This window comes from Polyergus mexicanus, unplaced genomic scaffold (genome assembly GCF_030449975.1).
Source record: "Polyergus mexicanus isolate NDT 795.1 unplaced genomic scaffold, iyPolMexi1.0 SCAF_5, whole genome shotgun sequence".
NCBI classification, from domain to species: domain Eukaryota; kingdom Metazoa; phylum Arthropoda; class Insecta; order Hymenoptera; family Formicidae; genus Polyergus; species Polyergus mexicanus.
In genome coordinates, this window is record NW_027223325.1 from 9140750 (window position 1) to 9163521 (window position 22772).

Genomic DNA, 22772 nt, shown 5'->3' on the forward strand with positions numbered 1-22772 from the left:
AGCCAGCACATACTCTTCGATGGCGTGGTGATTCTGCGTGCTGTCGACCTCCGTGATCGTGATCTCCGACGCGTTCTGGTCTTGGCTCTCCCGACGCTTGCTCGTCTTCTTCACTTTGCGCACCTTGCGCTCGGTGGTCGTGTACACTACACTGTCTACGTCCGCCATCTCTGCGTTTTACCCTTTTCCGTCTTCTCCGTCACGATGTGATCTCTCTCTTCTAAGCGATAAAATCGACTAATTCGTATTTGGATGGCTTTCTCGAAAGGGAAAAGGAAGGAAAGAAAGAGAGAGAGAGAGAGAGAGAGAGAGAGAGGTGAAAAAGATGGAGAGAATCCGCGAGTTTTTCGACGTCGGTTTGGAAAAAGTAATCGGAGCAGCGAGATCACTGGTCCGGGGCTTACTGCTGCTCAGCGGCTTTCGAGCTTGCGAACTGACTGACTGAAATCTAGGATCGGTCCGCTCTCCGGGCGGATCATCATATCGGGACGCTATTTTCGGCGTCCCGACGACTCCAGAAACGCGCCGCCGCGTCCTTCCCTTCGCCACCCTTTCCTCCTCGTCGTCCTCCCACACCCTCCTCTCTGTCGTCCGACAACTCTTCTCCTTCCTCCACCCTTCTGTTCCTGCGTTTCTCTCTCTCTCTCTCTCTCTCTCTCTCTCTCTTTCTCTGTAGCCTCTCCTTCTCTTGAGATCTCGATGCAGTGTGCCGGGTGCAACTTTTCTACGATACGCCCGTCTACTCTTTCCCTTCGTCTTTCTTTCTTCTTCCCCGAATTCTTCATCCTGCTCTCCTCGTCGCTCATGGTGTATGAGATTCCTCTCACCCAGTCACAAGTCGATTATCTCGATGACACCTTCGCCCCTTGGACACTTCTTCCTCTTCTTCTCGCTTGTCTTCCTTTTACGAGTATTTCTGGAAGATCCTGTAGCTTGGATTCGCGCGAGGAAACGAAGAAGGATCGATATAGTTCGCCGTGAATTCCGGACGAGCTTTTCTTCGCGGAGAATTTTTCGATCGCGGGGAAGCTGCAATGCGGGCAGCCACTTCGTTAAAGTCACCTTTATTCTCCGTGTTAAATTGTTGATGTCGCATTCACTGCGGCCATTGCGGACGACGGTCACGAAAATACTCGGCGAGAATTGATCTTTCGGGAAAACGTTCGCATATTTTTATGAATAATCGATCTCAATCGAAACGATCTAAGTCAAGGACTGCGAATATATTTTTATTCAAATCATGGGAAGAGAAACAATTGTTTTCTTTAACAATCGTTAAAAAAAGCAACGTTTTTAAGATGAGATAAATATTGATATATAATTATTGTTTTATCAGTACAAATATAGCATTAAAGATATATAATTTTTTGAATTAAATCTGAAAGCTCATAACTTTTAGATTGGACTGATCAAATAAATCGCGTCCTCTTCGCAGATATTGTTTACAATTTTTCGTACAAAACTCATTAAAGTAAAAGTTTCTGCTTAAATTTAATATAGGTGTAAAAGGATGAACAGATCCATAAACGTATCGTATAAATAGCCATGGCAAGCAATCATAAAATAGCCCGTTTACGATCAATCGTAAGAGTATCACTCTTTCGTTGGAACTTTTGATGATTTCGCCATAACACATTTATGTAACATGTTTTTAAAGTATTCTATCTATCTATTTTTTTTTTTGATTTTATATACCTACTACCGAAATAGAGAGAGCATCCCCTTAACGTGTTATTCGAGTGTGTCGTTTTTGGGAAAAGTATCAGATTGCCGGTTACACGACACTACACGATAAAAACGGGAATGCGCGATCGACAAACTGTGACTCAGAATCCACTATCGATTTTTTCCTCCTCGTATCTGCCGAAAAAAAGTGTCGCCGCGACGGCTTGATCTTCTGCCAAACAGGTGGTTTCGGACCGCGTGCGTGGGAGTGCGGAAAAATAGAATTGAAACGAAAAGTAGAGATAGAGAGAGAGAGAGAGAGAGCAATCGGCGATGTAATTGGGTCGGAATGTTTCACACATCACCAATATCTTCTACCCACCCGCGCATAGGGAAAACTTGTCCATTAGCATTCTCTCGGGGCAGTTTGTATTCTGAGATTACACGTGGATTAACGTCCACGCTAAATTCGATTTGAAAAAATATATAAGAATATATTTGTGAAAATATTGTATATAAGAATATATAAGATCCGGAGAATATATACGTATATGTAAATCTTCATTCTTTAATTATTAAAACTCAAAAGTATCATGTATCAAACTATTTTTTTGTAATAAATTTGCATTCTTATATATTATTTTTCATAACATATTCTTATACGAATATGTTATGAAAAATAATACATATAAGATTGCGAAGAAAGAATTTATTACAGGAGATAGTTTCTCTATTCGTAACTTTTGATCCTATTGTTAGAGATAAAGAATGAAGAAAAAGATGTTCTTTTTCTTATCATTTTTTTTAAAGAGATTGTATTAATGCGGAAGATCAATCAAAGTCATCAATGAATATTATGTATCATATAAAATAATTAGTATGCAGAATTGATATATCAATGAATCGTGATGAAGTTTCAATATTTCAATATTTCGATATTTAAATGATTATCTTATCTTTGCTTCATAATTTAAAAATCTGAAAATGGTTTTGTCTTGTATTAACAATATTTGTCAATACCTTTAATGACTGATATCTCTTATCTTAAATAACAACTGCAATAAATCAATACGATTTTATCTTGCACAATTATAAATAATTGAAATATCGAAACGCCACAGAATGCACAGAGTACCATTATAGAGATTGCAACCATTGGGTAATATAATCTTGTGGGGTCTGAAAAGAGGGAATTAAAAATATTCGGGCGTCATTTCGTTTGAAAAAGAAGGCAGGCGTCAGCGATGATCCTCTCGGCGTCGACAACGAATTTCATCGTCGTGGAAATGTCATGCTGGACGCGCGCGCGCGCTCGATGTATATGTATATTATTTGCAGACGGGTATGAGATTGATATTTTGGGAGACCCCACGCGTGAGGCACACGGCACCAATAAACGTCACGGCACCGCCGAGAGCCTCGTGCAAATATCAAGTGCGTTTTGTTGCGGCGTTTGCATTCTGTCCCGATGTGAAAGCACCCGAAATCGATCCCCTCGCATGCTTGAGAAATTATTGATATGAAGCAAGACGGATAGCATTAATTAACTTTAGTGCCAATTGCATTTTCGCGAAAGCTCCTTGGCTATCGTTGTTTTACGAGACGTTTTATGAGTACGATATCTCTATACGATTTTTAATTCCGATGAATGTTTATATATAATGTTAATATTGCTCCAGCTTAACGATATATATAGGTTTATGAAGAATGATATTCGATATTGTCGAAATAGCTAATTATTTATTTGACTCTGCTTTCAGAAAATTTTGATCGCTAACAAGCTAGATTCTGTTTAAGTATCTTTTAGATATTTAATATAATTTAAAACAATTAAGATATTTAATTCTATACATGTATAATCCTGTTTAATAGTTTGCGAATGATAATATATTTTTAACAACAATCTCAGTATGTTAGATTTTCATACGTTTGCGTTATCGTAATGTCAATACTTGGCTATTAATTTTTCGAAAGTGGCCAAACGTCTTCGCGAACGACGAAGAAGCGCGTGGGATTCTTTAGTAACGAATGCTCATCTTCGTGAGCCAAATATTCGAAATATTTTGGGAACAAGTATTGCGAAAGATCGGAAGTGGCTTGTTCCACGGTTGAACGTATCTGAGCGAGATTTTTTTTTCCTTCACGGTAATATGAAAAATAAAGTTAGCGAATTGACTTCGCCCCTCCGGATTTATCCAATGTGCCTTGTTAAATAACGTTTATTGATACATTGGACCTCACGGGATAAAGAAAACCAACGATTCAAACGGCGATTATTTTTAGTTGCCACAAAGTCTCAAATACACTAGATATTAAAAGACTCCATTCGTCGTGGAGCCTACTCGTAGTTATAAATGCGCGCTTTTCTGGGCGTAGTAAATTTTAAATGTTCTAACTGTAAACGTAAACCCACGTTTTTTTTTTTTAACTCAACTCGTAATAAATTACGACGAAGAGATCACAATAGCTACGCCAGCTGTCATCGATTACAACGTCATAAGCGAAAAAATTCAGAGTTTTTTTTTTCTAGTTAACTAAACGGCTTTTCGTCGATCGCAAACAACTTTAATTCGATAAATAGACAAATAAAATGTTCCGAGAACAGAATTTTTGCACAGGATATATCGTTAACTCTATATCTCTCTCTCTCGCTCTTTCTCTCTCTTTCTCTCTCTCTCTTCCAGGCGCCTTGGGATCATTTTTTAAAAAGTAAATTATTTTGTTTTTATTTTCTATATATATATATATATATATATATATATATATATATATATATATAATATATTTGATTGATAAAAGATTTTTTCTAACATATTTTATCATTTTGTCGAGGAAAAATGATTTATCTATGTATATAATTACGAACATCATTTACATAAATTTTTCATGCGCTCTTATAACAAGATTTGATTCTCGTGATCGAAATATAAAAAAGTTTAAAAAGGAGAAATTAAAAATAGAAGAGAATCCGCGAAGAATCAAGATTTTAAAATGTGCACATTTTGTAAAATTTTATGATAATCATAAATCAATAAAGTTTCGAAAGGAGTAGAATAAAAGGATAAGTCGGCGTTATATCAAGTGAAATTGTCATTACCGGTCACATCTGAATATATTGAATTTTTGAGCGACTGCCGGAAAGCAATCTGATGGCTCACGTGTGAATTGTTCTTCTTATCTTGATTATATATCTGAAAGTGTATCGGGGTGTAAAAAGGAATGACATTGCGAACGATTCTTACATTTATGTATTCGCCGAAATGCAGCAAAAGATTTTCTTGCACGTCGTCATTGTGTTTCAAGATCGATTCCGAGCTTTAAGGAGGATCATAATGGTTCCGTGTATAGTGTATTGTGATAGAAGCTGCAAATTTTATAATTGCACGAATCCAATGGATTTACTTTTGGAAGATATAATGAAAAAATTGAATATATTATTTTTAAATAATTATATAAATTGGAAATTTTTTTTTTTTTTTCATATAATATTATATGGGAATTTGTTTTCTTGTGTAAAATAAAATAAATTTAATATATATCCATATGGATCTTTTTATATATATATATATATATGAGAAATTTATTATTATTTTCTACAAGTTCCCTTCTTCTTTCTAAGAGAAAAGTTTTGACGTGTAAAAGAATATTGGCGCAAAATGATTTCTAAGAAAGATATATATATAATATAGATAATAAAATAATATGTATATTTCTCCCAATATTATTATAATTAATAAATTAAAAAAAAAATAATAATTTTTTAAATTACGTACTGACATATTTCGTTTAATGCATAAATTTATATGACTCTGGAAAATGAAAATAAAAATATTCATAATTGATTTAGTTTTAAACTAGGATTTGTGCAGTTATGAAATGCATGGCTTCAATTGTCAAGCGTATTACCCAGAATGCTTTATTCTGATCGGTATCGGATGTCGTGTACTGTATAGGCCTTCCAGAACTCACATCCTCCGCGTCCACAAATTCGTCATCGTCTTCCTCGAACGATGACATTGATCTCGAGTCCTCCCTCCTCTTCCCACGCCAGCCATTTGATTCTTTCGAGGAGTCGAAAATAACGCTTCTGATTCTCTCGTAGTCCTCCTCGCTGGCATCTTCGAAGCTGGACACTCTCAACGTCTTCGTCTTGTTCCTCCGCGATTTCTCCACGGACGAGACAGCATTGGTCGTTGCGTAAGTCTGTCTATCGCGATCGTCCGACTTAGATCTGTCTCTCGAATTAGACTGAAATCTTTTGCTTTTGAAGGATTTTCTAGCGGAGCTGCCACGAGAAGATAAATCCCTTCTGCTCTCGGAGAGCCCGACAACGTTGTTCTCCAATTCTTTCAAGACTTCATCTTCCAACAAAATGTCCTCCAATGTGGTCTGTACTTGCATCGAAACGCTCTTCTTGCTCTCCGATCTCGATAACTGTGGACTATTGGTCGGTGACGTATTCGTCGACATATCCCTTAGCAAGTCGCGTACCGTTTGCACGGATATGTCAGACTTGCGACGTTCGGATTCGCGATTTCTTTTCGATTTTTTTGTACTCAAATTTTCCGCAGACTTGCTGATCTCCGCATTTCTCGACTTCAGTCTAGTTGGTTTTCTCAGAATCGTTGTCGAGGATTTGCCAGACTTAGGTTTCTTCTGGCTGACAAAAACCTTCTCCTCGATAGCTGCACCGACAGACGAGTCGATTATCGAAAGATCGTTGGTGGGATTTTGCATTTTCTTGGAAATCTCGGTGCTCTTTGGCTTTTTCGAAAGGTCCGGGGATCGCGAGGGTGATTTTCGCGGGGTTCCTCGCTTCATCATCCTCCCCTCGTGATCGGACTCATCAATCGACGAGGCCGATTGCGAGTTCTTGTACTTTTTAATAGCTGGTAGACAATCGAAGGATCTCATGGTGGGCGCTTCGTTGCCCGAGTCCTGGTCGAAGGATGTATCCACCTCGCTCGAGGAGGCGGACAATTCCTCTTCGTCGCGATCGAACGGAATCGGTGTCGGTATTCTGACATACTTTTCCGGCTTCGGCGGGGCCAATGATCGCGCGACTTGTTGCAAACTTTCTCTGATCTCCGCGTTGATCTTTTCCAAAGATCTCTTCGTCCCGATATAATCATCGTCATCGTTATAATCACATTGATCGACGTGGATCCACGCTTTGTCGTTTTCTTGGATATAACTTAAATCTGGGCTGAGCCTCGAGTCCGGCTTCGAGCCACCGAGCAAATACCTGGTGCTGCACTCCGATAGCGTGCTTCGACCGTCGAAATTTTTGTCCAAGGACCGAAGCTCGCTTCGCACTCTCAGACTGTACTCGTGCAGATTCTCGAGCTTGCGCTTGGCGCTGCGAGGAAGCCGCACATCGGTCGAGTGGCTGTAGCTGCAGAAGGAATCGTGGATGCTGCGAACGTCGTTGTTCGCTGGCTCGTGATACGAGAGACACGGTGTTGGCGGATTGATGCCGATCGCTACGCCATCGGACACGTGTCGTAGGCACGCCAGTAGCTCTAAAACGCCGACGCAGCCGACTAGCACTGATAACAATAAGCCCATCTTCGATCGAGGTAATTAATGATCGAAAATGATTAGGATTATCTTAAGAATTCCACTCGTTTACACATCGATGCATTGTCGAGGATTCATTTATCATAGATTGAAAGTAAAGTTCAGCTTAAGATAGATTTTTTTTTTTTTTTTTTTTTTTAAAGAATTGTGTATCAGTTGGCGAGATTATAGCCTTGTTTATATTTTTAATTGGTTATGAATGTCTCGGTTATATATTGATACATCTATTACAGTCTTGTTGCATAATCCAAATTGTCTCCTCTCGTACTTTCAATTAGCTATAAATAATTACGCTCTGGCAGCATTTCGAACGATGATCTAATTCTTCACTTTTCATCTAGTAAGATCGCTAACTTATTACTGACCAAAATTCAATATCTGAGAAGATCCTTATACAAGAAACTGTTTTCAGAAAAATTTGCAGTTGGGAAGACTTTTATTAGACGAAGATGGCGTGATAATTGATATGGCGATTTATTAATTTCTTTTCATTTCGACAGTAATTTTTCATGTACAATCCTCACGTAGTAAGAGAAAGAGAACGACTTGATTCGACAGAAATGATGCGAGTTTTATTCCTACGTCTTTTTTTCGAATTTGTTACGATCTACACCGGCTCGGGGACGTGCTTTGTCATCGATTATTTTCGCGAGAACTATAGAGCTTCTCTCTCTCTCTCTCTCTCTCTCGAGAATAGTCGCAATTTGTGTAACGCGCAAGATTAGCTCTGTATTCCGTTCGATGCAGAACAATTTTGGCAGACGACATGCGAATACGAAAATCCGATCGCAAACACTTGTCTTCTACTTTGTCCCAGGATTCCCAAGGAGTTCTTGCGATCGGTGTCGTGATGTTTTCCCGAGGGAATATACGACGTCAGACGAATTCGAGTGACGTAAGACCTCTTGAGCGTTCAGTCGCGTTTAAATGAGGAAAAAGAGAGATACGATTCGCGAGGAATTTCACCTCAGGTGAAACTCTCTCCCGGATATTCCCTCGCATCTTTCTTTCAGGGATCCGTCAGTATTCCGGTACTCTTTCCTGAAAGCATCGACCATTCGCACGAGGCAATTTCTTAGCAGCGTGAGCACCGGTCTCTCGTAAGCACGCTAATAATTCTTGGTGTCGTTGACGTCATCGGGAGAAGACAGGCGACGATTACGCGATCCTGAGAGGGGGGCCGAGCCACCCACGCGTCACTCTATTCCACCACGTAGAGACGTAGTAAACGTCTTCTTCAAGCGTCAATGCGACGTCTCTCTCTCTCTCTCTCTCTCTCTCTCTCTCTCTCTCTCTCTCTCTCTCTCTCTCTCCTTTTCTCCTTCCCTCTTTTTCTCTCCTTTTCAATGTTCGATATCGAAATGATCGGGCGTCAACGATAGCTATCGGAATGCGATGATCACGCATTCGATCGCGCGATTATCGGCTTATCCATGCGGCCGGATGGCGGCCGGAGCACTGTTTTATTTTCCGCGGGCAAAAGCGGCTGGCCAGGCTGTGGTAGCCGTCGGCTCGTTATGTCTCGACGTCGCGAGACGTCGTTACGCGATGCGCGGGACCCGGCTAAAGGCTAAAGTTAGCCCGAATGTCCCTGGACCTGAGTTCCTGTCCTTAATGTCTGCGCGATGGATCAGCGTGTACGGTAATTAACGATGCCGATTCAGAGCTGCTGATTCGCGGCAGCCAATCCGCACCGCGCGGTTTCCGAATATCGTTCGTACTAGCGAGCGAGCGAGCGAGCGATCGATCGCGTCCGGTCAATAACGCGACTTAATTTCGCGAGGGAGCCTCGTCGGAGGAGCAAGCTCGTCCATGTATTAATGCGAGCGCATTAGATGCGACTCGAATATTTTCATCGTGTGATGACGCCGGTGATCTCACGTGGCTGCCAGAAACGTAGAGATCTGACATACTTGAGAGGTAAACAACATTTTTAAACCTCGATAATTGCTGTAATGGATTAATTTGGCAATTATCCACGATCATGACGCATTCGAGCGCAATTGACAGTCTGTTTTGTTGAAGTTTCAATTCGCTTTAACTATATAAATATTAATCTTACGCTCTTATGATATTGTATCTTTAATATATTATAAATACTAGAGATTATATATATATATATATAAAGCTTGTTAGTGTTATCAGACTATCATTAATATTATCAATTAATATTATCAACGTACAATAATATTAATAAAGTATAAGAATTAATTCTATAACGCTCCCAAACAAACGCGTACAGTCACATGAATGATAATTATCTATCATTCTATATCGCAAATGATAATCATTTAAATCCTTCGGCCTTTCCTTTGTTCTTAATTGTTGCAAGATTTTTCTCTCAAGAGAGAGTATGTATATTATACACTCGAATAAATAAAATACATGTAATTTATGAGCGCGCGTACACGTCCAACTCGAAGAATTCTGAATTTATTATATGTAAATTTTCGAAAATGAAGGATACGCGTGTGGGTTCTCAGATATAACATTGGGAGGCAAATTACCCGCGGCTACTAACAGGGTCAAGAATGATTCGCGTCGCAATGCTAAATTAGCTCTGCATTTGATATCCCAAATATTCCGCGCCTGCTCCAAATACACGATGACGATACGCTGGCGTCACAAACCCGATAGATTTTATTTCGGTTACCTCAGTACGGTTACCTCAGTTTACGAATTAACGCGAGTCAGGACGCGAGATGATCCCCGATACGCGTATTTTGCGCGCGGTACGTCGCTCTGGCGCGCCTCCAACGGGAAGATGTCGGGGAGGAGGAGGTCGCAGGCGAGTTTATCGAATCTCGATGATCCATATTCGCGTGTAAACGCGATGCTAAATGGAATTCGAATTTCAATGAAAGCAACGAAGCAGGCTTCCCCCGCGGCTGCTTCATCGCCTTACGTCACAAGCGGGAAAACAAGACAGCGATGTGACAGAAATGAAGATAACAACGATGATGGGGTTGTACAGGTCAAACACACGTGCGGCATTCAGGGACATTTTATTCTCTCTCGATAGTTTTGTCGTAGATATAGAATTCCTTTCCAAATATTTCGAAAAATCTTTGAAACTCAAGAAAGAGAATATATTATTATTATTGACGAAAAAGAAAAGCGTAAAATTTAACTTGTTCCTCTAATAATATAGTAAGGCTATATTGGTACTCACAATCGGCACAATATTCATCGAAAATTATATATATAAATAAAGAAAGCGATAATGTATTTTACGATTATTTTAATATCGATTTAATAAGATGTATGCCTAATATAAGCCTGATGAAGATTTAAAAAATGGCTTTTCTTGCAGTCGCGTTTAGATATTTAATTGCGTTCACATAAACTGATGAAAAATAAATAAAAAATCCACCTGCGTTATGATTTTTGCAAGATTGACTCACATATTGTGTATTGTAGATGCATTATTCCGAAATTTAAGTAAAATATGCCCGTAATGCAATTGACGCTGATAATTGTCATCGTATAATATTGGTGTACTCTCTCTCTCTCTCTCTCTCTCTCTCATTTGTTTTACAAAAAAATCGATTTTCTCTATTTTCTTAATTAACAGCAAATAAATTTTACGATATTAAATGCTGAGTACGTTGCATAAAATATGATTCAACCATTTCTCGGTACAAAAAAAAATTGCTTATCTATAAATTCTATCAAGAGTTTCTGAGATAAAACATCAGAAATTATTTTCTCTCTTAAGTGAGTTGCGCTAAGATGTAATAAATAACCTAATAATAAATCATTTCTGTGCTAACATCAAGAAAAAAAAATTTTCTTTTTAAATAAATTCAGGAAATTACATCCAATAAAAAAAAAAAAAAAACATTACAATTGCTAAGAGGTGGATTTCATTAGACTTTAGTAATGGCTCAATTCGAAGGATCGATTATACATACAGATTACGACAATCTCGGAATATTTCATTTAATATCATCCTATCGTTGTCTTTTCGAATTTTTTTTTAAAGATACGATACGCGCCCCGTTAAAATTCCATGAGGGCGCGCGTCGGTAATGGCGGGGCTGAGGAATCGCTAAGCATGCGCCGTGACGAGTGGAGTGGATGATCGGCTGCGCAATCCACCGCCGGTCCGCGCCAATTCTCCGACTTGGCGCCGAAAATAAACCGTATATGTCGACAGCGTATCGGGATGCAAACGAAAATAAATCGACGCTACGTCTTGCGGGGTCTCGCATCGCGGATTTACTCGACGCATTATTCGATATACGTCAAAGTTGCACTCGTTCGATGGCACATGACAGTTAATTAACCCAAAACGCGATAAGATTTTTCGTTCGAATTAGATCTTACAATGTAAGAGAGGCTCGTACGTATCCCGTCATTAATCTCCAAGATATATATATATATATATAAAATATAATTTTCCTCTTATATGTAAATAAATGCGAACTTATATATTCTTTCGTATGTTTAATTCGTATACGGAAAAAAAAAAATCGCATAAGGAAACAAATATGAGAGAATATTTAAAAAAATACCAATTTAATATTATAAATAACGATATGATTTTTTAATAATGAATCGGTGAAGCGTTCATACAATAGGACTACATCTAATCAAAAAGCAAAAATGGACTGTTTGGGTGGAGGACCTTGACTCTCCATAAAAGCCAAGAGCAGACTCGCAGCTTGGTCCTCCCTGTATGCCGTTTGTGGATAATGGCTAATCGATGAATCGTAAAAATAATGTCAAACATTCCGACTATTTCGAGAGAGAAAGAGAGAGAGAGAGAGGGGGAGAGACCGGTGTAGTAATTCCGATGTAGAAGGAGCGCTCGCTCGCGATATCGTATCCTATCGACGACGGAGGCGAGGGGATCGAAATTAGTCGACCTCCTTGTCCGCGCCCGGTTCTTCTGGAGAGAAACGGAACAATGCCAATGCTATTTCGGTCGATGATCGAATGGCGACGAGCAGCGTGGCCACGGTCGAAGAAAAGCGTGCCACTGGATCTGAAAATTCCCATTCGCCACACTCGTTCGCGAGCTGACTGAATTAGATTAAAGCGCGGCTTTGTCTAGTCCGTTCAGCACCGAAATTATTTTCTTACGATCGGAAGAACCATCTTGGTCTCTTTAGTTAGCGCTTCTACTCGATATCGGATGTACCGGCATTGAACCGACCGTGATCTCGTTTCGTAATTTACGCAGTCTTTAATATGTATATATATATATATATACAATATATCTTTCTCTTTTTTTCTTACTCTAGTTTCTTTTATTCGTACTAATTTTAACGCATGAGCCAAATTACAACATATATTTTCGTGCATTCATATCTATCGCTCCTTTTCGGTCGATGTTTCGTTTATTATTCGACTGTATAATTCGTTTCGTTGCCGGATTATTTTTGATTTTTTTTGCGAAAAGATCTGGAATAGTTTTTTTTTTTTTTACGAAGCAAATATACTTCGACTATTAAAATTTTTTAATATAACTTACCGTGAAATAAATGAGCTGTATTTGTAAAAAAATAAACAAAATTTAGCTGCGCAATTGAAATCGTACTGTACTTTATAAAAATCTTAAAATAAACATGCCGAGTAATTTGTTCGCGAAATATTCTTCGAGAGCTCCGAATTATTCGTTTCAGTCAATAGACAGAAGTGTGAGGAGTAATTAATAGCGGGAGAGACCTGAACGATTGAGACGAGATGTAGTTCTGGCAACCAGGAAATGGTCAAGTGCAAAGACCTAGCTAGAATGCCTGGCGTTTGAAACGCGCAACCCTTCGCCGTCACGTGGCATTCTTCGACTAGTGTCACTGGCTTTCTAATTGTTTTTGTTAGACACCATTCATCTGCAGATTGCGCAATGTCGTCTGTCATTAATTGAAATTGTAGAATATTTATTATTTATACCATGCTACTCTCGTTCCGTTTATCATCTACTTGAATATAAAATTTTTATATAAAGGCAAATAAATTTAAAGAAATAGAGATAAAAGAAGAATAAATTTTTTTTTAATTCTAAATTTAATAAATTACAGAACAAATATCTTTAATAAATATATATTTTTTTAAATTTTTGTCACACACAATCCTTATAAGGAAATAATAAATTTCCAGAAATAAAATATATATAAAATATCAATCAAATATATTATATGTATAAATAAATAATTTGGTATTTAAATTAAATCTCGAATATATTGGTTAAAGCAGAGAGAAAAGCTAAATGATACTGCGATTAATTTAAGAAACGTGAAAATAATTTTAATAATGAACATCGTGTTACTTTATTTTCAATTATTTTTCGATAAAATACTCTTATCTACAAAATAAGAAATTGCAAAATATCATATATTTAGCATATATTTAACACCTTCTTTTAAAGCACATTTTAAGGAATAAATTAATACTTAATTGTATGTGTTAGTTTATGGTAAATTAGTACCAAAAAAAACGCAATATTGTTAAATGAATATTAATAAGATACTACTGTGTCGCAAGTTCATATATTGATTTCTGCACAGCGGTTAGATGTTGCAAAAATGCTACTCTCGCCCGAAATGGACAATGTGCCAGAATTTCACGGCGATGCTGTTACGACATGTTGCGTCATTATTACGCCATGCTTTTGTATAAATTCCGCTACGTGCTTGTCTAAAGCTCAGAACATTCGCAAAGTCTCAACAGGAAACGTCAACTGCCGTGCCAAAAAAATCGCGCGTCTCCTCGCGTAAAAAAAAGAAATGGAATCACACGAAACTTTTATATAATATATTTTCAATAAATGTTTTGCAAATTACATCGGTCGCGTCTCCACAATTTTTCGAACGGAAATATTTATTAGAATAATATTTAATTGATTTTTCCATCATAATTTAAATTAAATATCGCGCTGATTATTTCATTACTCGATTAAGTTTTTTCCATTAGACGATCGGGGATAATTTTGAAGTCGCATCGCAACGTTATAAATATATATGGTGGCGTAAATTGTCTTTGTGTAAATTGTTCTGTATTTTTAGACGCGTCGTGTAATTCTACGTCGATACGAATGGGAAAGGGAAATATATGTACGTATATTGTTTTTTTTTTTTTTTGGTGGGGGGGGGATGGGGGGTATATGTTTGCGTATACTTTATTATCAGATATACAGACATAAATCGATTAGCTCGAGTGGCTCATCTCGGCGAATTTTTATCGCGTGATTTTTACGCGGTGATTTTTCTTTCCGATTTCTCGCGCGATTTCGTACATCTCTTGGCAGCTGATCCGTAAATATTTTCCCTTGCGCGATTATCGCGCAACCGTGTCTGCCTACGCGCTGGCGCACTTCACTTACCGAAATTCGAAACCACCTTTCTCGAATGATCGCAGGCCGTGGTAGTCACGAATGATTTTGTTTCAAGGAAGAGCACGATTCACTTTCTATATCAGTTTTAATCGATTAACGAAAATAGGAGATCGCTCGATTGATCTTTCATGGATCGAAGATATGAATTTTCTATTATCGCGATAGGGATATTGCGGCGATTTTATCTCGCACTTTCGTCGTCTTTCGTTCCCTTCCTCAAACTCTCTGACTGGCTCTAATAAAAGATCCGAACGGGTCAGTCTCTGGATAGAAACTCTCATCGTGGTGGGAGCTTCGACAAGGAATCAAAATAGATTACCGACTGGCCGAAGGATTAAAGCGCGAGATTTCCGGTTGGATTAGAACCAGTTTGAGACGACATTTCTTGAGAAAATAGTTGACGCTTCATATTTTGTGCGTGCATCCAAATTCTGCGACCTCGAACAATATATCGAAATAGTATTTTCAGATCTCGAATCACCCTTATGTTACGTAATTCTACCGGACTACATAAATTACAGCGAAAAATTGGAATTTTTAATATTTATCTGAAATAGAATTTAATAATCTGAATAATCTCTGATAAATATTTAGGATGAAATATCTAAATACTATATAATTTTATTTTACAGAGAATTCAAGAATCCTTCATTTTAGTTATATATGTTATATATATTTTATATATGTATATATATATATATATTTTTTTTTTTATAAATGTAATGAAGTCTTTGTAAAATTAAGATATCGTGACAAATACTCTGCTCTTCGCGAATTTTACGTTTTTATATATTACTAAATATCAATTAATTTTATATATTAATATCAATTTCTTAAACGTAATATTTCATTTCATATAAATTATATATATATATATATATATAATTGGCCGATTTACTTGATAGATGACAATAAAAAAAACTGAGAATCTTCGCGGACAGATCGAGACGATTCACGCTGTCGTAATATAATTTGTATCGCACAATTCGGAGAGTGATGAACGACCGTGTATATGATGTACCTTCGCTATCCTCCCCGATCTCTATTTCGGTTCATCTAAATAAAGCCGAAAGTGGCCCAGTTTCTGCGCAACAAGCGAGACAACAGCGTACGATCTCGCGCGATATTTATTATTATTCTTCACATATTTTAAGAAGAGACTAATATCTCTTCTTTTATATCTTTTATGTTGCGCCATTTGGCATAATATTTCGTAATATATAATGTGTCCAAACAAATCGCGGTAAGTAGATTATTTATTACCTAACATATTAAATAGCACAGAGTTAAGTAGAAACTTATGTTAAAAAGATTGTTAACATCCTCAAACTTATTTTATCGTTTAAAAAAAAGAGTCTAAGGCCGATAATAACTAAAAACGGAAATGTCATTTATATAATTTCATTTCTATATAAAAAATAAATATGCAAATGTATTTTATATTTTTTCATTCAAAGATTTTTATATTATTTCACAAAAAAAAAAAGATATTTTTTTCGCCTTTTTACTTTAAATTGTTAATTTTTTACTTTTTAAATATTTTATATATATATATATATATATATAATATGTATATAAATATATTATAAAAATTTAATTACAAAACATACAGTATTTTAATCTGCAAGTTCGTTCGGTGTATTTTTGTGCAATGTAAAGACAGATGCGCATTTCTGTGGAGAATCGATTGTAGCTTATGTTAATGATCGGCGATCATTGAAAATCAAATTGCAGGCACACTGAACACTTGCCTTGACAAGAACGCTTATATTTGGGTCATCGAGATTTCAAGTCTTCTTAATGTAAAAGCAATGCCATCGGCGTAATAAAACGTCTGGCGAGATGATGTAGGGTATCTTTGAACAAGATATAGCCTCTTACACCATCGCGACAATGCCTTAAATGGGCAAGACGACTCTTTCAACACATTCCGGGAATAAATGCACACACTCGGATATAGATCGGATCGCGTACAATTAATTCCATGCGCGATATTGCAAATTTAAATTACAAATTATACCAAACGCGCTGTATTCGCGATTCTTTTTTCTTTGCGCATTTAAAATTTTTATACAATATTCTTTTCCCTTTCATATAATAATGTATAAAAAAAAAAAAAATCGAACTAAATCAATTCGTATCTTCATTGCAATTTCGTTTTCATCAAAATTAAATACATTTATTGATATTGGTATCTATTGCCAATGCTAGAGTTTTGCAAGATATTGGTAGATACATATCGTCGCCGGTAAGGCAGACGGCTGCGGATAAACTCCATTCTATCCACTGCTGTCTGACGATTACCTGCTTCGACTACTTCGATTACTTCGACTTTTCTTCATTAACGCTTAACGATAATATTTGTTTCATAGCAGATTTTCTATCATCTATCTGCTGCTTTGGAAAGAATGAATTTGTTAAAATATTTGATTTTTACATCAAGACTTTTTAATTTTATAGTTTGTTTAAATATATATTCTATTATAGAATAATTAATACTCAATGATATTTTGAAAACTTTTCTGCAACTTTCAAGCATGATTCGAAAATTATCTATTTATATTTATATGAAATTGCGTTAAATTATTATACTAATTTTATATTAAATTCATATATGACGAGAATATATGCTAGATTTTTATAATATAATTTAGAATTTTGATATTTTTACATCATAAACGTTTTCTATATAAGTTTCTCTTTTAAAAAAAATTGACATTCTAGTATCATATTCTTTCTGATTTTCATTCAACTTGTTAATTCTTGTATTAAATATCTTAATATTCAAGCTGCAAAAATAAAATTTTAAATAATTCAAAAATTCATATCTTCATCTTACTCCCAGTATATTATTAAAATTTCATTTTCATATTTTATAGATTATTCGATCAATAAAATTTGCTATGATACATAAAATTATTAGTCAGGGCAGTACGAATTTTTTACGCCAGTTCTACAATGACAAATATTGACAATACTAAATCTCAAGCCAGCTATAATTGCACTATGTATATATATATATATGTTTATACATGTTTCATATATAATATATAATAGCTTTGAAAATATGGTTACTCACCTCGTCGCATGCAGCACATCTCGGTTTAAGCTGTTCCGCATAATGCCTCTCGCAGAAAAGCGTGTCATCGTGTACGCAATAAGCAAGATCGACCAGGAGCTCTTTGCAATCCGCGCAGCTGAAACACGCCGGATGATAAAGGAGACCCAGTTTGCTCGCTGACACAGCGAGGCTGCCGTACTTGAGGGACAATCCGCACACGCCGCACTCCTGCAAGACAAAAATGGGTATTAGAAATCTCGATGCTGTCGATACACATACGCATACACGAACACGAAATTAATCTCAGAAGCGTTATATAACGTCAACTTTTTTCATAATTCGAATCAATTCTTCTTCAATTCTTATTAGAATATTATATATATGTGTATGTGTTGTATATAAAATATTATACAATGCCATTTAGTTATTATAAATAATAATAAAGAAAAATGATTAAAAAATTGCGATATCTCTTGCAATATTGGAGTGTACGAATATTAAGAATTTTTTCTTTTATATCTCGTGCTACCCAGAACTGTAAATAAAAAATCGGAATTGCGAAAGAATTTATCTTTAAAATATTTAAAATTTAAATTTTATTTAAAATTAAATTACAGGATTAAAAACGTGCTGTAAAACGATCGAATCGCAAGATTGAATAATTAATATAACGATAAGAGTTTCGTGATACTATAATCGTTTAATAAATAATTAATCTATAATTTAAAATACTCGTATAATATTTCGTATATATATTTTATAATACGTAAAATATTTCGGCAGCGAATTATGACAGTGGTATGGTATTTGACTTCGGCGGCGTAAACATTGACGCGCGTAAACATTGTTTACGTAACACGGCTTTATTATCATTCATACGAAGACAGTTGAGTAGAACTGTAGTGAGGCGAGAGACGCTCTATAAAATTCTTCTCTAACCGCGATTTTCGGATCAAATCTTTGATAAATAATGAAATTGAAATTGAAGAAAGGATCTCGTTTGACGATCGACGAACAATTTTCAAATTTTTACACTATATAAGATATTTAGAATATTTCTTCGAACTGAAGCTACAATATATACGTACAAGATCTCTCTCGAGAACTTCCTGCACGCTACCGATATCCAGGGCGATCTCGTTTCTGGCAGCCATAAAATCGTCGGCGCTGCTGGCATGTTTGGGATCCAAGTGTCGACAGTAGGCCCTTGCTAGATCCTGTTTAGGCAATTGGATCGCCAACTGACGATCCCTGTGTCGCTCGCCAGGCGTGCCGAGTCTTGGTATAGCGATTTCTGGTAGCATCGAAAAATATTCTTCTATCTGCAAAAAATTCAAATTTCATTAGTATTTGTGTAATGTACAAATTGCAAGTATATTTATTCGTGAGTGCTGATAAATCTTTTTTTCTCGTTAATATATGCAAACGTCGACGCAGCAAACAGATAAATAATTTTTAATTAAACTCTAAACTTTTCATAAATAATTTTTCTTTAGTTAATTTTTTTTTTTTTTTTTTTAACAATATCATATATATATATATATATATATATCTATTTCTTGAATTATGTAAAAAAAGATTTATTCTATACACATAAAAATAATAAAACGAACAATTTACGAGAAAAATTCGAAGATCTGTTTTCTTGAATATTTACTTTCTGATTACATAAAAATATAAAACGGGTGTAAAAAAATCTTACAAGCTAATAACTGCGAAGTTATATATACGGAAAGTGACGATTTTAATCTCCGCGATAAATACAATATTGCGTTTATGATAACGATATCTGATTACGGTATCTCTTTACAATATTTCTCTCGAAGAGTATCGATATTATTGCGATTGTATTTTTTTCTCCGGCTCTTGCATATGAGAACTAGTGATTTCTTTTTCGCTTATGTAGCGAAAGAACGTGGTAACAGGCTACGCGATGCGGTTTCAATATCCCGCACGGATATCGAAAACATCATAAATGCATGACAGTGCTGATTGGCCGCGAGTGGCCCGGGCTCGTAAAAAGCTCGAGGATCGCTCTGTAATATATAGCCCACCAGCAGTGATAAAGGCCAGCTCTAAGTCATAAAACTTGGCGTCGGAGCTTTTCGAAAAATATTGAAGACTGGCCGTATGCCAGGTAAGATTCTCGCCGGCCGTCAAACGTCTTGCGCATCTATTTTACTGTGCGCGGCTCCGCTTCTCTACCTTTCCTTCGCTCACCATCACCCGTTATTATCCTATTCGCTTCGCGATATAAACCGCAAAAGACTGTTTAGGGGAACCACCCTGTCCGTTGTACTTCTTCGTGCACGAACGGCGATAGACGCATAAAGATTTTCCAAAGATTAGATTTTCCACGATAGCCATATGGTTATATGAAATTGAAAAATTAAAAATTGATAAAAAAATGAAGATACTTCTGTAAGAAATAAAGATAAAAGATGATTTTTTTTTTTTTTTTTTTTTTATGTGATGTAAGTACATTTAATTGAATCGAAAGCGAGAAGCATTTGAAAAATATTTATGATAATTTTTTTTTACAGCGATATCTTTGGTATCTATGATTTTTTGATTTAATTGATTAAATATACATAAATAATATTTTTTACTTCATATAATACGATCTTTAATTTTCTTTACGCGCTCTATTTATTTATCATATTATTATTAATTAATGTTTAGATCCTGATGCAATAAGCAAATTAAATATGCAGAAGATCTCTTGATATCTCTTTGCACGTATATAATACATAGCTCTCGTCCACATAATTTGATATGAAATATATATTTTAATTAATGTTCATTCTTATATTAACGTACACGACAAAATAAGAAGAAATAGAAAAATATATTTACTTTATGCGATGGAAGTCCGGGAGGTGCCCAGGCGAGGCCTCTTTCTCTAGGATCCACACCAATGGGTCCGTTCGATTCATCGCCTTTAAGTCCCAAGCGTGACCTAACAGACACCCATTCTTCGTGACAAACATCATGGGCCTCTCGCGGACACTTGCAGCTAGTGCAGTTCTTTCTGAAAGAAAAATAGATCCTCGGTATATATGAATAATAAAACCTTTATATCATTTATGCGCCCATATGACCGATATAAACTTTGATTTAATTATATAAAGAGATTATTGGAAAATCTTGTGAGAGATTCTATCAAAGTCTCTCGGTTAAATTTTTTCCATCTAGAAAAATCTCTGATAAATATTTACTCTTGTTCATTAACTCTGGACACATGACACGTAGTGATATATGAGGTGTCCAATAAACTTTTATTATCTTTATACGTGCTCGTATGTCGATGATCGCTTAATTAGACTGAGGAACAATATTTTTTTTTTTTTGCATTCATATTAGACTTTTTTTATTCCTACAAAGATGCAATGTAATTGCTGTCAGCTCTAAACATTCATGGTTGGCTGTCCGACAGTTATCGTCATTTACTAATTACCATTTCATTCGCGCGATGCTAAATATTCTGTTATCATTGATTAATATAGTCAAATAGATAATTAAGTAAAATATTATGGGAAGGCGTTGGAAAGTGATAATCGCTATAACTACAATATATTGTAGAACGTAAAGACTTGCAGAACAACAGAAGTTAAAAACAAGAAGATAAATTTAAAACTGTGAAAAAAAAGTTATTTTCATATTTTTCATAAAAATACATAAATATAAAAGGATTGCGTTTGTAATATTCGTATCGTTTTACACATTTATATTTTACAATCTCTCATCAGTGACAATTGATAAATCGTAGATCGAATATCTTCGCAACAAACGTGGAAGAGATTAACGCGACATGTAAAATATAATATTTCTAGCCCGACGTGAAAAGATATCGATATGTACATGACACGTGGGTGCGACAGGAAATTTTTACTCGCGAAAACAGCGTATATGCGGGACACCGGATCGATACCGGGACCATCGTATCGAACGGCAATCGTATAATCAAGGGGATGCATTTGCGGCATCCATTTATGGCGGCTCTGCTACCGCACCCTTTCGGATGTCGATTCCAAGGCCACCGAGACCCTTACCGTTAATGCGAGGGAGACTATTTCCCTCGTGGTTATATCTACGTTTCTCTATGCGATCGCCGAATAAGAATTCGAATCATATATCGCGGTAAGAATTTATTCTTTCCCTTCTTATCACACATATTTTTATTTTAAGATCGATTTACGTAAAATCAATTTACAAACGTCAATGTCATAAAATAAACGTTTAACATTTTAATGGTTATTTACACAAAGTTTAATGCTTTTTTTTTCAGGTATTATAAAATAATATTAGGAAAAATGAAGTTTGTGTACGTTGTATTTGTTGTAGAGCAGACGGAAAAGTTTGTTTACATTTACGGGATAGCTACACGGTCATGGATATTTTGTCAATAATATGTTTCGCCTATTTCTCGCAGTTCGTTGACAGCTTTCGACATGGAACTACACGAATCTGTGAATCTTGTCTTGAAAAATATTATTTATTAAACGCGGAGGTGTGTTACCTTTTATGCAGCTTTACCATAACTTCTTTTTAAATATGACACATTTTAATTTGTACACACATTCATATATACATATATTTGAATTGTGTATAAGATTTATATAAATTATTAATATGAGAATAATGATATATATATATATATATATATATATATATATTTATTTGTGTACATATTTTATTCTCTTGATTGTTATATTATATTCTCTGGTTACACAATTTTTCATTTCTAGTCCCTACAATATTCCTAATTTGATTTTATCTAAAATTTCACAATCGAGATAGTGACATATCAAATTTATATAATAGCACATAAAAACTCATAGAATATTAAAGACAGTATATTATTCCCTATTGTATTTTTTTTTTTTATTTTTTTTTAAAGAAGTGTCTCCGAAGGCATAATGTAATGTCACGTGGATAATGTCAGTCTTACAATTATCGTATTTACCAACAAATTATAACATGGAAGACCTTTATTCGTTTCTTTTTTGCCTCGATACTCTCGTTACGGTCTACTGAATCTTACGCGCCTTGTCGAACGCATTTCGATATTTTACGCGAGGGTGGGTGCAAATATTAATGTTGACACCTCGTTAATTTGACGAACAT

The 22772-nt window shown here is 35.9% G+C and overlaps 1 protein-coding gene across 10 annotated transcripts in view; it reads right to left on the reverse strand.

Moving 5' to 3' along the window:
• Nucleotides 1-22772, reverse strand: part of Lmpt (four and a half LIM domains protein limpet) — a 112520-nt gene that overhangs the window by 17837 nt on the left and 71911 nt on the right. For 7 of the 10 annotated variants that reach the window (XM_070296501.1, XM_070296499.1, XM_070296500.1 and 4 more), the window contains 3 exons: nt 20502-20676; nt 18734-18967; nt 17664-17873 (listed from right to left, as the gene is read on the reverse strand). In XM_070296501.1, the coding sequence (XP_070152602.1) occupies nt 17664-17873; nt 18734-18967; nt 20502-20676 (619 nt within the window). Of the gene's footprint in view, nt 1-13; nt 462-5571; nt 8949-17663; nt 17874-18733; nt 18968-20501; nt 20677-22772 lie in introns of those variants that run through there. The other 3 variants (XM_070296494.1, XM_070296496.1, XM_070296503.1) reach the window with 3 other exon arrangements.